The sequence below is a fragment of the Rissa tridactyla genome, chromosome 15 (genome assembly GCF_028500815.1).
Source record: "Rissa tridactyla isolate bRisTri1 chromosome 15, bRisTri1.patW.cur.20221130, whole genome shotgun sequence".
In the NCBI taxonomy this organism is placed as follows: Eukaryota; Metazoa; Chordata; class Aves; order Charadriiformes; family Laridae; genus Rissa; species Rissa tridactyla.
Genome location: NC_071480.1, coordinates 8,916,600 through 8,929,105, shown reverse-complemented (window position 1 = coordinate 8,929,105; position 12,506 = coordinate 8,916,600). Strand labels below are relative to the sequence as shown.

Genomic DNA, 12,506 nt, shown 5'->3' with positions numbered 1-12,506 from the left:
CCACGGCACTGCAGCTCAGGCTTGTCATTACGTGAAGCCAAACTGGCTTTAGACACTAATCCACTGAACAATTTCCAGTTGTTATCAAAATCTATTGGACTTCTTAACCACGAGTCCCTGAGCTGATGTACCACCCCCCTCAGGTTCTAGTTCTCTGACTTGTTTGTGCAGAAGTTATTTGTTTGTCCTACAAATAAGTACATTCTTAAATTAACAAATGAAAAAAAAAAAAATGAGCCGCGCACCGTGCGTAATTTCGAAAGGGAGTTGGCTGCCTGAGCAGATCCTTCCCCTGCAGGTAACCGTTCCCCCAAATATCAATGTCAGTTTCCAAACCCCTGTCAAATTTCACTCCGTGCTGCAGGCGTGTGCATCTGTGTGTGCTCACACCGCCTGAAAAATCTCATTCTTAGGCACTCAGCTTCCCTCCAGCCCCTGCGGGATGCTCAGCCAGGCCGAAAAATCCATGGGATAGCTGGTTGCGCTGCAATTCAGGGATGCTCCAAGTGGCTAAGACCTGTCCTAAACCCCATCTGTACCCCATCGTTGTTGCTTCTCGGCGATTTGGCGAAAAAAGCCACGATTTAAGGTCAAAAGAAAGGTGATTGGTGAGTTCCCTGCAACTTTGCAATTCATTGGAAGGATTTATTTCTCTCATCAAGAACAGAGAAGCTGAAGGAAGGGCCCCAGACACCCTGCCTCGGGTGCTCATCTTCCTGACACCAGACAGCTGGAAATTATTGGGTTGAAAGCTCGTTACCTTTGGCTCCTCTGACAGTAGGTAGAACACAATAGGCATCTCCAGAGGATGATTTGTCTGCGCTATTCTTAGACACCTGCCCCGGGATGAGATGAATCAGCCTCCGTGCTGCATGCTTCTTCCCATGGGCACAAAGCGAGCATTGGGTGACGCAGGCTCAGACTTGGGAACGTGGAGCTTCGAATTTAACCTAATTCACCTACAAACTCTCACGCAGGGACTTCCACGGGGCCAGCACAAAAACTGGTATGATAGAAACTCTTTCTCCCATGTGACTTTGACTTCTCCTCCTGAGACCATCTCCTCCGCATCCAAACACCAGTGAAAGGCCCAAAATAAGCAGCATGTATTAGTTTAGATCTAGGTGAATACTGGGCTTGACGTTTAATTCATTCTATCTTTATTCTCCACCAGTCCTGCAATTTCCCTGGGCTTTAATGCCATAATGGCTTTAAATCTGTGTGTGTGCGTGCGCGTGCACATTAAGTACTATGTTTAAGGTTTCTGACTATCCCTAAATCTTACTTCTAATGCCCTTACACAAATGCAGGGTTGGTTGAAATTGCCAGAAACATTACTTCTGTGGACTGGGTGTTTCAAGTACGATCGTACAACTGTATCACTCTGTAACGGGGAATGAAGCCTTTAAAAAGATGTTTAATAATAATTTTAAATGGCTAAGAACTTGGTTAAAGGAGTTGGGGAATGAAACCTGAAATACAAAAGGAACGAAAAACTTCATAAGCCTTAAAAAAAAGGCAGAAGCAAAGACCAAACAGACAGACCATGGTTTCTCCAAAAAAGGAGAAAAGAACCAATCCAGGAGCTTGCAAAAAGACAGATATTAAAACTAAACCAATAGAATCTGGAAAACATGCTTTTGAGGACAAAGAATGGCCCAACTCTCCCCTGTGGTTACTCCCAGCAGCAGCAGGATGTCCAAGCCAAGCGCTGGCACGTCCCAGCGCTCCCCACCGTTGCCCGCAGGCTGTCGGGGCTGCACCCACGGCTGGTGGATGTGGATCCCCCTCGGATGCTGAACGCACAGCGAGCTCTGAGAACCGGAAAACCACCAACCTCCCCCCCTGCCAAATTATCACTGATCTGAGCTCCACGCACAAACACTCCCGCAGTGGCTCAGCCTGTTCCTGCTGAAGGCCAAGGACGTTCAGCAGGGACATTTGGGAGGCGAAGGGACTGCTCCCTTTTGTGCAGCCGAGCCGTGAGCACGCAGCAGTGGGTGCAATTCCCAGCAGCTTCCAAAGGTGATGGCTGGCCCTCTGCCCCTCTGCCTCCTTCCCTGCATCCAGCTCCGCGCAGCCCCCGCTGCTCTCGGCAGGGAGATGTAGGCACGTGTGCCCCACACAGGTACAGCCACTGTGGGGGCTTGCCAAGCGCGGGCACAAACCCAGCTGCCATATGGGAAAAGGGATGGAAGGAGCAGGGAAAGAACCTGGTCTTGGCTTTGCTGGGGTTTTGGTGTGTGCAATTCCAGTGCTGGTAAACGGGGAAGGCGCAGGAAGGCTCATGGCGGCAGTGGGGAGTTTTGAGTCAAAGTGAACTCGCTGCTAATCCTCTTCTACCCAGTCTTTCTTGCGGGAGGAAATCTCATGACTGCAGGGAGAAGTACGTTGTGTAACTAAGCAATGGTGAGCCCGAGTTGCATTTAACAGGGCTTGGCACAGGCAGGAGAGAGTAGGGTACTCATCCCCAGAGAGCGTGAGAGAGACCGTCTCAGTGCATCGCCCGCCGGCTTCGAGTCCTTAAAAGCCCTGGAGCGGCCTTGGGAGAACAGCTCAAGTAGAGGGAAAAAAAGAAAAAAAAAAAAAAAAAAAGAAAAAAAGCCCCAAAACCCTAAAGGAATCAGCTCACTGCCCAGGGCTTCCCTGCGCTTGCTGTTGAAACACTGCCTAATGTCCCTTTGCACTGCGCGGAGCTTTGAAATCCGCCGGATCAAAGCCGTGTGGAGGCACTATGGATGTGGCGAGACAGATTTAAAGGCATTTTACAGTTATAGCAAGAAGTGCAAAACTGCACTTCGGGCTCCTCTTGCTGTTCCACCGTGACATCTAGTGGCACTCTGCAGTTTTGCTCATGAACTAGGGCCGGTGTTGCTGTTTTCAGGCCTGCTCCTGTGCTCATCTCCTGACCCAGCCGTCTGAGAAGCCACGTACAACTTTGGAAAAGGCTATTTTGCCACTCTATCCTATTGGATTTTTTTCCAGATTTAGTAAGTTGGAATTTAAACTTTCAGAGTGCGCAACAGAACGTTCGGCTTCCTAGAGCGTATCGCCATGTCTCCGCATTTGCGTGCCGTGTCTTTGCTTTACAGCTTTATGCTACAGATGCTGAAAATAGACAAAAGGGGTCACGGGTTAAAAAGTGTGATCATTTAAGACAGCTTTTACTGAAAAAGGAAGCGAGTGAAAATAAAAAGGTCTCGGTGACAGCAGCGGCCAGGTCAGGGCTGGGCTTCCAGGTCTCCAAGGTCTGAATTTGCAGTTGTCACCGGATAAATCTTGTTTGCAAACCATTCTCTAGCAGAGTTGTTTCCCATAGAGTTGCTTGTGTCTTTTGGTATGAGCTGGGCAAAATTTTTGCTCAGCCCGTTGCCGTCTCTTACGCGAGATCAACAGCGTGTGCTCTGGTGGTTAAAAAGGTGCCACTGCGTCACCGTGTAACCTCTGTCACATTAGTTAAAGACGTCAGGGCCGTTTGTGCTCGCGGCGGTGGCTCACAGGGATGCAGCTGACAGGTCTGGCCTGTGAGCCCCGGCCCCTCCCGGCTGATTAAAGGGAAGATGATTGGCTGCAACCCAAGTCCTAAATTAAACGGCACGTTAAAAATAATGTCACTAATAAGGAAAGTAAGCAATGGAAGAGGCACGGTGAGGAAAAAACCCACCTTAGTGCAAGTTTTTCATTGGTAGCAGACACTGATGCTAAACCAAGTTAAAAAGAGGTCCCCAACACATGCTGCAGTGATTTAGTTAGGAGAATTAGAAGCATGAGCAACGTGCCGGAGGGGCAGGGCTGGGAATTGGGGTGTGGGGGTGGGATTTGGGGAAACCCTGGGTGAGTTTCGTTCCCAGCCCACGGACTTTGAACCCGGCCTCAGGTTCGTGTCCGTCCATGGCGGCCTCACGGCTCCAGGCAGGGGCCGGGCAGCGGCGCAGCTCGGGCTGTTCCTTGGGTGGGCGAGGGTGGGAAGAGCCCTTCAGAGGAAACGCTTCGGCTCTGGTGTTTTCAGCCTCGCCGGGCCCCTGCCTCACCCCAGCGCCGGAGGGCGGGCTCCCTTCCCGGCCGGTTTGCCCCGGGCATTGCCCCCAAGGGCCGCGGCCCGCACCCCGCCCCGGCCGCCAGCACAAGATGGCGGCGGCCGTGAGGGCGCCGGCCGGAGCGAAGGGCCGGGGCGGCGGCGGGCGGCGGGGCGGAGAGGGCCGGGCGGCGCGGCGCTGAGGAGGCCGCCCGTCCCGCCGTCCCCTCGTGACGGGCTCCGGCCGCCCCGCCGCGGCGGGGTGGGGCTGCAGCGGCGGCCGCAGCCGGGCCGAGGCGGGGCGGGGGGGGCCCTGCCTGGCGTCCGGCGTCCCCGCGGCCCGGCGGCGGCGATGAGCGGCGCGGCGGAGGCGCGGGAGCTGGAGGAGCGGCTGCGGGAGGCGGCGGCGCTGGGGGACGTGGAGGAGGTGCGGCGGCTGCTGGGCGAGGGGGCGGACATCAACTCCCGCAACGAAATCAACGGCTGGTGAGGGGCGGCCGGGCCGGGCCGGGCCGGGGGGCTGCGGGGCCGGGGTCCCCATGGCGCGGCGGGCAGGTACATTCCTCCTCCCCGGTGGGCCGGGCTGCCAGTGCCCGGGGGCAGGCCCGGAGCTGCCGGGCCCCGCTCCCCGCCGGGGAGGCCGTCGCTGGCCTTGGCTGGCGCGGGGGTGTTTGGGCCGACGTGGCCGGGGCTCCCCGCGGGAGGGTGGGTGCCCCTCGTTAGAGCCAGGGCAGGGCTGCTCGGAGGACGCAGCTCTTCCGAGTTTTCCTATGGACAAAAAAGGAAATGCTAATCTCGGGAGGCTTTGAGATTTACTGCTAAAGAGGATCATAATAAAAGGAGGCCGCCCTCCCTCCACCTGTCACCGAGTGCTTGCTCGAGGACCTCTTCTAAAGTTGTCCATCTCCATCGACACGGCTCTGGGACAGCAGCTCGTTACCCTGTAGCAAGGCAAAAGAGGGTCTTACCCCGCAGAACTTCCAGTCATAACTTTAAAAATAAAGTGATGCAGCGAAGGAAACTTTATTCCCTGTTGTGGTCACCCGACATGGGCAGGCGAGGAGGAGCGGGGCGGCGGGTGGGCGACTGGCAGCACGACACCCCCTCTGCTTCCCTCCCGCAGGACCTGCCTGCACTGGGCCTGCAAGCGGAACCAGGCCCAGGTGGTCTCCTGCCTGCTGGGCGCTGGGGCAGATAAGCACATCCTCACGGCGAAGGGAGAGCTGGCCGTGCAGTTGACTTCGAAACCAGACATTCGGAAGATCTTGGGAGGTACTGTCTTCAAAATCATCTAGAATTCTTGGTCTAAGGACTAAAGCATTTTTAGTGCTTTTATCTGAGGCAGTAGATTGGCAGAACTTTGGCCAGGACTATCGTATCTCATTAGATAGCTCTGATTTATAACTGTAATTCATACTCGGGCAAATAGACTTGGGGATTTCAGGTAGGAAGGCCTGTTATTGTGAGCTGTGTCATCAAGAGATTGAAGAGCTGTACGCTTTGGGAAACGTGCTGCTGCAGTCCTATTTGCTCTCATTAAGCAGTAGCTAGTTCTGAGCATTTTGTTATACTGCGACTTGCAGTATAATGCAAGTCTATGTCTATGACTTTGCTCCGTGATTCTGTCATTTTACACTTTTTGTATGCACAGCAAACCTAGTTAATTGCATGCAACACTCCCGAGCACTACCAGTGCCTGCTTCCATCAGCATCTAGGTACTGCACTCCAGATGATAAAAATTTTAAGGACTTCACCTTTGTAAACGTTGATGTTCTGTCATCTTCGCTAATTGCACTTAAATTGCTCTCTACAGTGATACGCTCTTACATCAACAGTGCATGGTCATCTTAAATGAAGTTACAGCTAAATCATGACTAAGGTTGCAAGAGTCACAGCTGAAGGAATGGCATGTTCTTTGCATAAGCGTTTTTGTTTTCTTCTGGGCGAGGTGCTCATCTCTTGGACTCGGTTCACGGCAAATGACTTGCATTTGGTTTTTAACACCTGAACAGTCAAGTGTGCATGAATGAACTCTATTCATGATTGCCTTATTTTTCTGTCTGTTATGCTTTCATGTGTTTCCTGGGGAATAAACACACTAGTCACCAACAGTGCTATTGAGCAGATCTTTCTGAACTGCTCTGACATTAGTATTAGTCTCCTGTAATCCTCCGTCAGGCAAGAATGTAATTTGCTGCAGCACCTTTAAGCAAGAGAAGAGTTGGTTTGGGTATTGTATCTAATAGGCTCGTACCTGAAGAAATACTCAGTTTAATTTGTTGGCATGAGTCATAATAAACTATTTACAGCAGTGTTATTAAAAGCATTGCAAAATGAGATTTCGCAAAGAACTACTCGTCAGTTCCTTTGATAGTGCTGGAATAACACTGCTAGAAATGATGTATTTTTCAACAGTTATTCTTTTACCACTTTGCTTCTAAAAACCACAGTATGTTGTAGAAATTTGTAGTTTTTTCTTTCATTTTACAGCTACTCGCCTTCCAGGTGTTATATGCTTACGATACATTAGTATCATCCTTTGATTGCCCCAGAATGTGATGTAGTTTTAAGACACAATAGGAAAACCTAACTATCGTCAAAATGAGAAAGACCTATCCAGTAACATGATGGGGTTTTTTTCCTCTCTCCATCCCCTACCCCTCATTTTTGAACTTCGTTAATAGAGGAAGAAACTGAATGTCAAGGAGTGAAGGATTTAAATTTGCCAATTGTTGCAAACTACTTGGCCAACCCGCCATTCCCTTGCACTGACACTGAAGACAGCATTCCAGACGGCTTGGCGGAATCCCAGATCGAAAGTGCTTCCATCTCCTCTGCTTCCCAGTGCGAAACGAGTCCTTGTTCATCAGCAGCTCAGCTTGAAAGCACATGCACGCCTACATCATGCAACAGCGAAGACGATTTCCCTGCACTGGAAGCGGCAGCAGAGCCACCCGCCCCGTCAGCAGCTCTGGGGGCACCGAAACACACCGAGCCCGGGGCGCCCAACGGCCCCATTTGCCGGCCGGCCCGGACCCGCAGAGCCGGGCTTTGCTCGCCGACGGCACCTCTGCAACCCGACACTTCGCCCACTGGTCCCGCGCCAGCCTTTCAGCCCGTTTTCTTTACTGGAACATTCCCATATAACATGCAAGGTAATGAAGTGTGATTTCCCATCCTTCCGTTCTGTTCCCTGTCTCTGTGACTGGGAGAAAGGTGAAGTTAACGAATCATTCCACTTTCACACTCATGTGGAGTAGAGGCAGAGATTTTGAATTCTTTGGCCGAGAGTAGGCAGAGGTTTTTTTTTCTGTGCTGCTAAGTAAAATAACTGTTAAACTGTATTTTAAACATGGTAATACTTTGGAAACCGATGGATGGATCAGTCCAAGCAATATAAAAATTCAAATTTTGCATCTCGGGTAGTTTGGAGTTTGGTAACAACTTGACTTTCTGCGTGGATGGGCAGACTTTTAACACTGTAAACATGGTTCCCCCATGTAGTTCTTGCTGTTCAAATGGAAGCTTCTATTAACTGCATGGTATTTCTCAGTGAGATAATAGGGATTGTATTAAAACCTGAATTCAAAAGTTAATGGTAAATACTTTAAGGGTTAGGTTTGTGTTGGTTTGGGGTTTTTTTTTTGAGGAAAAAACCCTTTTAATCTGTTTTTTTCAATCAGAACTTGTGCTTAAGGTGAGGGTCCAGAACCTCAGAGACAATGACTTCATTGAAATTGAACTGGACAGACAAGAACTGACGTATCGAGATCTGCTCAGAGTGAGTTGCTGTGAATTGGGAGTTAATCCAGAACAAGTAGAGAAGATCAGAAAATTACCTAATACACTAGTAAGAAAGGTAAGAATTGAAATCTGAGATTAATTTGACTTTGTGGACATCAGAGAAGGGATTTCTGAAAACGATCATCAAAACATGGATGGCCTTGTCTTAAAAACTGACTTAAGCTCACAAATTCAAAAGGCTACTGGACTTTACGTAAAATTTCATCATAACTTACTAAAAAATATTCTTGTCAAAACAGGCAGAGTATTTCAAGGTCCTAAAGCACATGAAACTATTACAGTTTGACTTTTAAAACGCATCAGAATCAGCGCCTTAGTGTGCTGTTAACATAATTGCCACGTACTGCTTCACTGTTTGCTTGCCTAAAAAGAACAAATAGTAAAGGGGGAAAAAACCCCCACAAATTGGCATGTGAATAATTTAAAGATATGCCATTAACAAATGAACGCGCTCTTCTGTTCCAAAAATACCTGTTCTGGAGGTCTGTAAATGACATGCATTTGGTCACAGCTCTTAGTTAAGTGACAGTCAACTCTTAATGAGTTTCAAGGAGAAAAAAAATGTACAGTTCAAGGAGGGGGAAAAAACCCAAACACGCTTTGAAAGAGAGTATACTGGTAGGTTTTTTCTTTCATTATTTATTACTATCATTGGGTGTGACCTTCCTGGAATTTTAGTTTTTACTTCCTTTATCTGTTATTGTAAATAATAATAACAACTAGATATATTTAGAAGTAACGCGTAGTTCTGTCTGTTCTTTAAAAGGACAAGGATGTTGCCAGACTCCAGGACTTCCAAGAGCTGGAGTTAGTTCTTGTGAAAAGCGACAGCTCTCCTTTCAGAAATGCTGCATCGACTTTGACTGAGAGACCCTGCTACAACAGCAGAGCATCAAAACTGACTTACTGACTCTTCTAGATGCATCTAGAATGTGAAAACCTGGTAATTCTATGCTGCTGCCTTTCAAGGCAGTGAACTAAGTGTGTATAAAACCTTAAGTTATTGTTAGGGTTACTATTTTAACTAATAGTTTATCTTTTATATTTAATATCCCCTTTGCTTTTATTTTTTTACTTGATACTGTATTGAGATAAGGGATACCTCATTTGTCTACTAAAAATCACATGCTTCCAATGTATTTCAATTAAGCTTATTGATTGTCTTTGGCAACAGAGGGCAGGAAAGACTTAATTCTTGACGAGCGGTATGTTGAGTACTCCCACTCTGACCAAATAAGAGGCATGGAAGAGACATTCAGGAAATTGAGTGTTTGTGTGTATGTATTTATTTTTTAAACTTCCTGATTAAATTAAACGTCAAAGTGTATTTGGCACAAAATGAACAGTTGCTCTCTAAAAATATAAAACTTGCAAGTCCTTGATCTCTTGTCCCATCACAAAGACTTAGTAAGACGTGTCATCTTTCCTGACGGGGACAGAAATATTTAATACTCTGAAGTGACAGGAGAAAAACTTTCACTGTGTTGAAGGTAAGTAAGTGGAGTAGGTGTCCACATTTAAATGTTTCTTTCCCATGTGAGAATATTGTAAGTTAATCCTTCCACTTCCACAAAAAAAATTATCGTAAGCCTCTCTTAATTAAAGAGCATTTATGTCAGAAAGCAAATTCAAGTGCCCTTTCAAAAGAAAACCCTAATGTTTCAGAAGCTAGGGGGGGGATCCCACATCTGTGCCCATGGTTTTATTGATTTATTTTCCCCAGCGCTGTGAGAAGACTATGCATTACTCACACCAGAAGTCAGTTCTGGTAAGTCAGGTAACTTCTGCGTAGCCCACCCTCACAGACCGGTTACAGGGTGTGTGGTTGATTTAATTTCTGCTGCGTGAGGAGCAGGAGAAGCACAACAGTATACTCTTGAGGTATCACAATGTAAGGAGCAGACCATGCTCTTGGTTAGTCATACTAAATTTAAACATACACCATTAGCAAATAAATAACCTGTAACTTTACATGTTGCACAGTCTGCTATCACTTTTACATGGTGTCCAAAGTTTTTAGCCAGGTGAGTACCAAAAGGGCTGAATGCCTCCAGGTGCTTTCAATTGATTTGTTTGGGGGAAGAAAAAAAACCAGACTCTATTTAGGCTCCAGACTGTTTACCTTGCATTTAAGCAAGTCAGAAATGAAAACATCCATCTGGAGTTTTATGAATGGCAAAATTCATCATTAAAACACACCCTGAAGTCACTCCCTTTCAATCTGAACAAAGTATTAAAGTTGTAGCATTGCTGGAGTATTAACAGCCTGAAGCTTTTCCTGTTAATGTGGTAGTCTGTAAAGTTATACCTTAGGAAGCTTTTTGTTTTCTTTTGTACCAAAAACTACAATGATGATCTTTGCACCAAAAACCTTAACTGGGTACTGGGGTGGGGGAGGGAGTTGTTTTTTTCAGGACATAAGCTGCATTAGAGCAGAGTTTATGCGCAGCTGATGCAGGGTTTGTTGTTGTTGATCTGGACTGTAATGTTGACGTTCAGACTGTAACTAGTACAATCAGGATGTTTTGGTGGGAGCAGCATGGCTGCAGCCTGCCTCAGCTTCCCGCGGCACAGCTGCTTTAGCCCTCAAGAGGCTCCTCCAGGCGAGGTTAGTAAAGGCACTGCACGTCAAGAGTACAGAAACCCCTCCTGCCAGCAGACGAGACACTTGGGCTCTGGGCTCAGGGTTTTTTGCCAGGTTACTTCAGGCTTAAAATTCCTGCTTAGTGCACTCAAAATAATTGTCATCCTTTCCCCCTTGCTCTCTATCCATCTGCGAACTCCCCCTTCTCAATCCTGCCCCTCTCCCTCCAGGAGCTGGGCTACTTTAAAGACCAATTCCTGGGAAGCTCAAGACTGTGACACAGGATAAAGTAAAATTTCCTAACTCTGGCTCACGCTTTGTTTTTCTTGTAGGACAGGAAAGGAGTTTTTATTTTAACAAATGTATATTTATCTTTTCAGCATAGTTTGGAGGCTAGTTCAGATTACGTGCAATAACTGTTTGAAAACCAGTAGTACTTAAATGGCTCCAAATTAAGAGTATCTAATTTCTTTTCAGTTCCTTTGTTTAGGCAATCAGTCTAAAGACTGCCTCCACTAATTACTGAACATTCAGCTATAGGAGCAGCTGGTTTAAAAAAATAAAGCTTTATTTGCTTTAGTGTCCACAAAGAAATAACTGTTAATGTCAGAAGACTAAAACTTTAATCATGATCTGACTGTAATAATAACAGTAAGTCTATGCATTCAGAGAAATATTTTTGTATGTTTTATGCAGTTTGATAAACTCTAAGGCACACTAATTATGTTAACTGTTTTTTGTTGTTTTGTTTCTTTTTTCTCCTTTGAACAATAAACCGTTGGTGTGACAACTGAAACTAAGTTTACAAACCTTACTGTTCTTCCAAGGACAACTTTTGTTTGCACTACAAACTTGTATGAACTGACAGTGCTGTTCTTCACTTATATTAAAGTATCAGTTGTTTCAAGTACCTAGATCTCTTCCTTTTTCAGGGGGTGGGGGGGGGCAATACATGGCACTCTGGAGGGGACAGGACACTCTTAAAATTCTAACACAACTTTGAAAAATCAGGGGCCAGTACACTTTTACCACCTAATAAAAGACTGTCAGTCTGCCAAAACGAGTACGGAAAAGGCACGTAGGAGGTGCTTACTTAAATAAACTACTTGCTTTTTGCACCGTATTTCTAGAAAATCTGAGATGCTATTTATCTTGGGCTCAAGCTCTGAAGATGACACTTCACAGAGATTAATCTCTTGTGGAGATGCTTTGTTACACTCAAAGCTGAAGGTGGTTAGGAAACGCAGTGCCTTTCTAGTAAGCTCTGAAAGATAGACTTTTTCCTTCGTCTTCAATGCACTAGCGACAAGACTCCACTATCAGATGTGTCAGAACCTGAATCCCAAACCAATTTACTACAAGTAACTTGCACATTTATACCTGTGCAAAATAAGGGAAAACGCTAGTCCTGCAATGGAAGGTGCAAGACAAACATTTGAGCCACTGAAAGAAGTAAAATATTCAGGCAGTAGCTGAATCACGTCTCTTACAAAAGTTTCAAAAGGAATAGGTGTTTACGCAATGTCTGTAATAAGAACTTAGTTACAATTTCACTTGCGCCCACTCGCATTAATTTTTCTTGTTAAGTTTTTTAAAAAGTACCCTACTGCCCAGTCTCAGTCCCCTGTGCCCCCCTACAGGTGCCTGCTTTAGAAAGATAAAAGTCAGAAAGGGAGCATGGCAGCCTGCATGTGGTATCCCTCCTTATCCAAACCCCAGCCCTCCTTTCACCAGAGGGACCAACACACAGGTCCTTTCAGGAGCGCATTTCCACAAGCGGAGGATACAAGGCACACCACCGTTACGACAAGCAAGTTACAATAGTGCTCTGTCCATGTATGGCTTCAGTTTCATGTATAGTCAAGTCCTGAGTACTAATATGAAGGATAATGCTTTTTTTTTTTTAAAAAAAAAGTAAATTCAATGCTTTACAGACACAGCACTGAAGTACACTTTACTGCCTCTACTGCTGACCAGTACACATTGAGGTTCTTTCCCAACAAGAACTACACTTGCTTGCACTACAGCGTCACAAGAAAGCGTAAGGGATGTCACTTTTCCCTTTTATCTGGTGTAACATGCAGACTGGGCGTGCTTACCAA

At 46.6% G+C, this 12,506-nt stretch overlaps 1 protein-coding gene across 1 annotated transcript; it reads left to right on the top strand.

Annotated features, from left to right (window-relative positions):
- Nucleotides 1-4,338: 4,338 nt before the first annotated feature.
- LOC128917845 (ankyrin repeat domain-containing protein 40-like) lies at nucleotides 4,339-11,314 on the top strand. Its single transcript, XM_054221452.1, has 5 exons — nucleotides 4,339-4,501; nucleotides 5,139-5,287; nucleotides 6,701-7,171; nucleotides 7,700-7,875; nucleotides 8,587-11,314. Exons 1-5 carry the CDS (start codon nucleotides 4,368-4,370, stop codon nucleotides 8,728-8,730), a joined length of 1,074 nt encoding a protein of 357 aa, XP_054077427.1. The 5' UTR covers nucleotides 4,339-4,367; the 3' UTR covers nucleotides 8,731-11,314.
- Nucleotides 11,315-12,506: the final 1,192 nt, after the last annotated feature.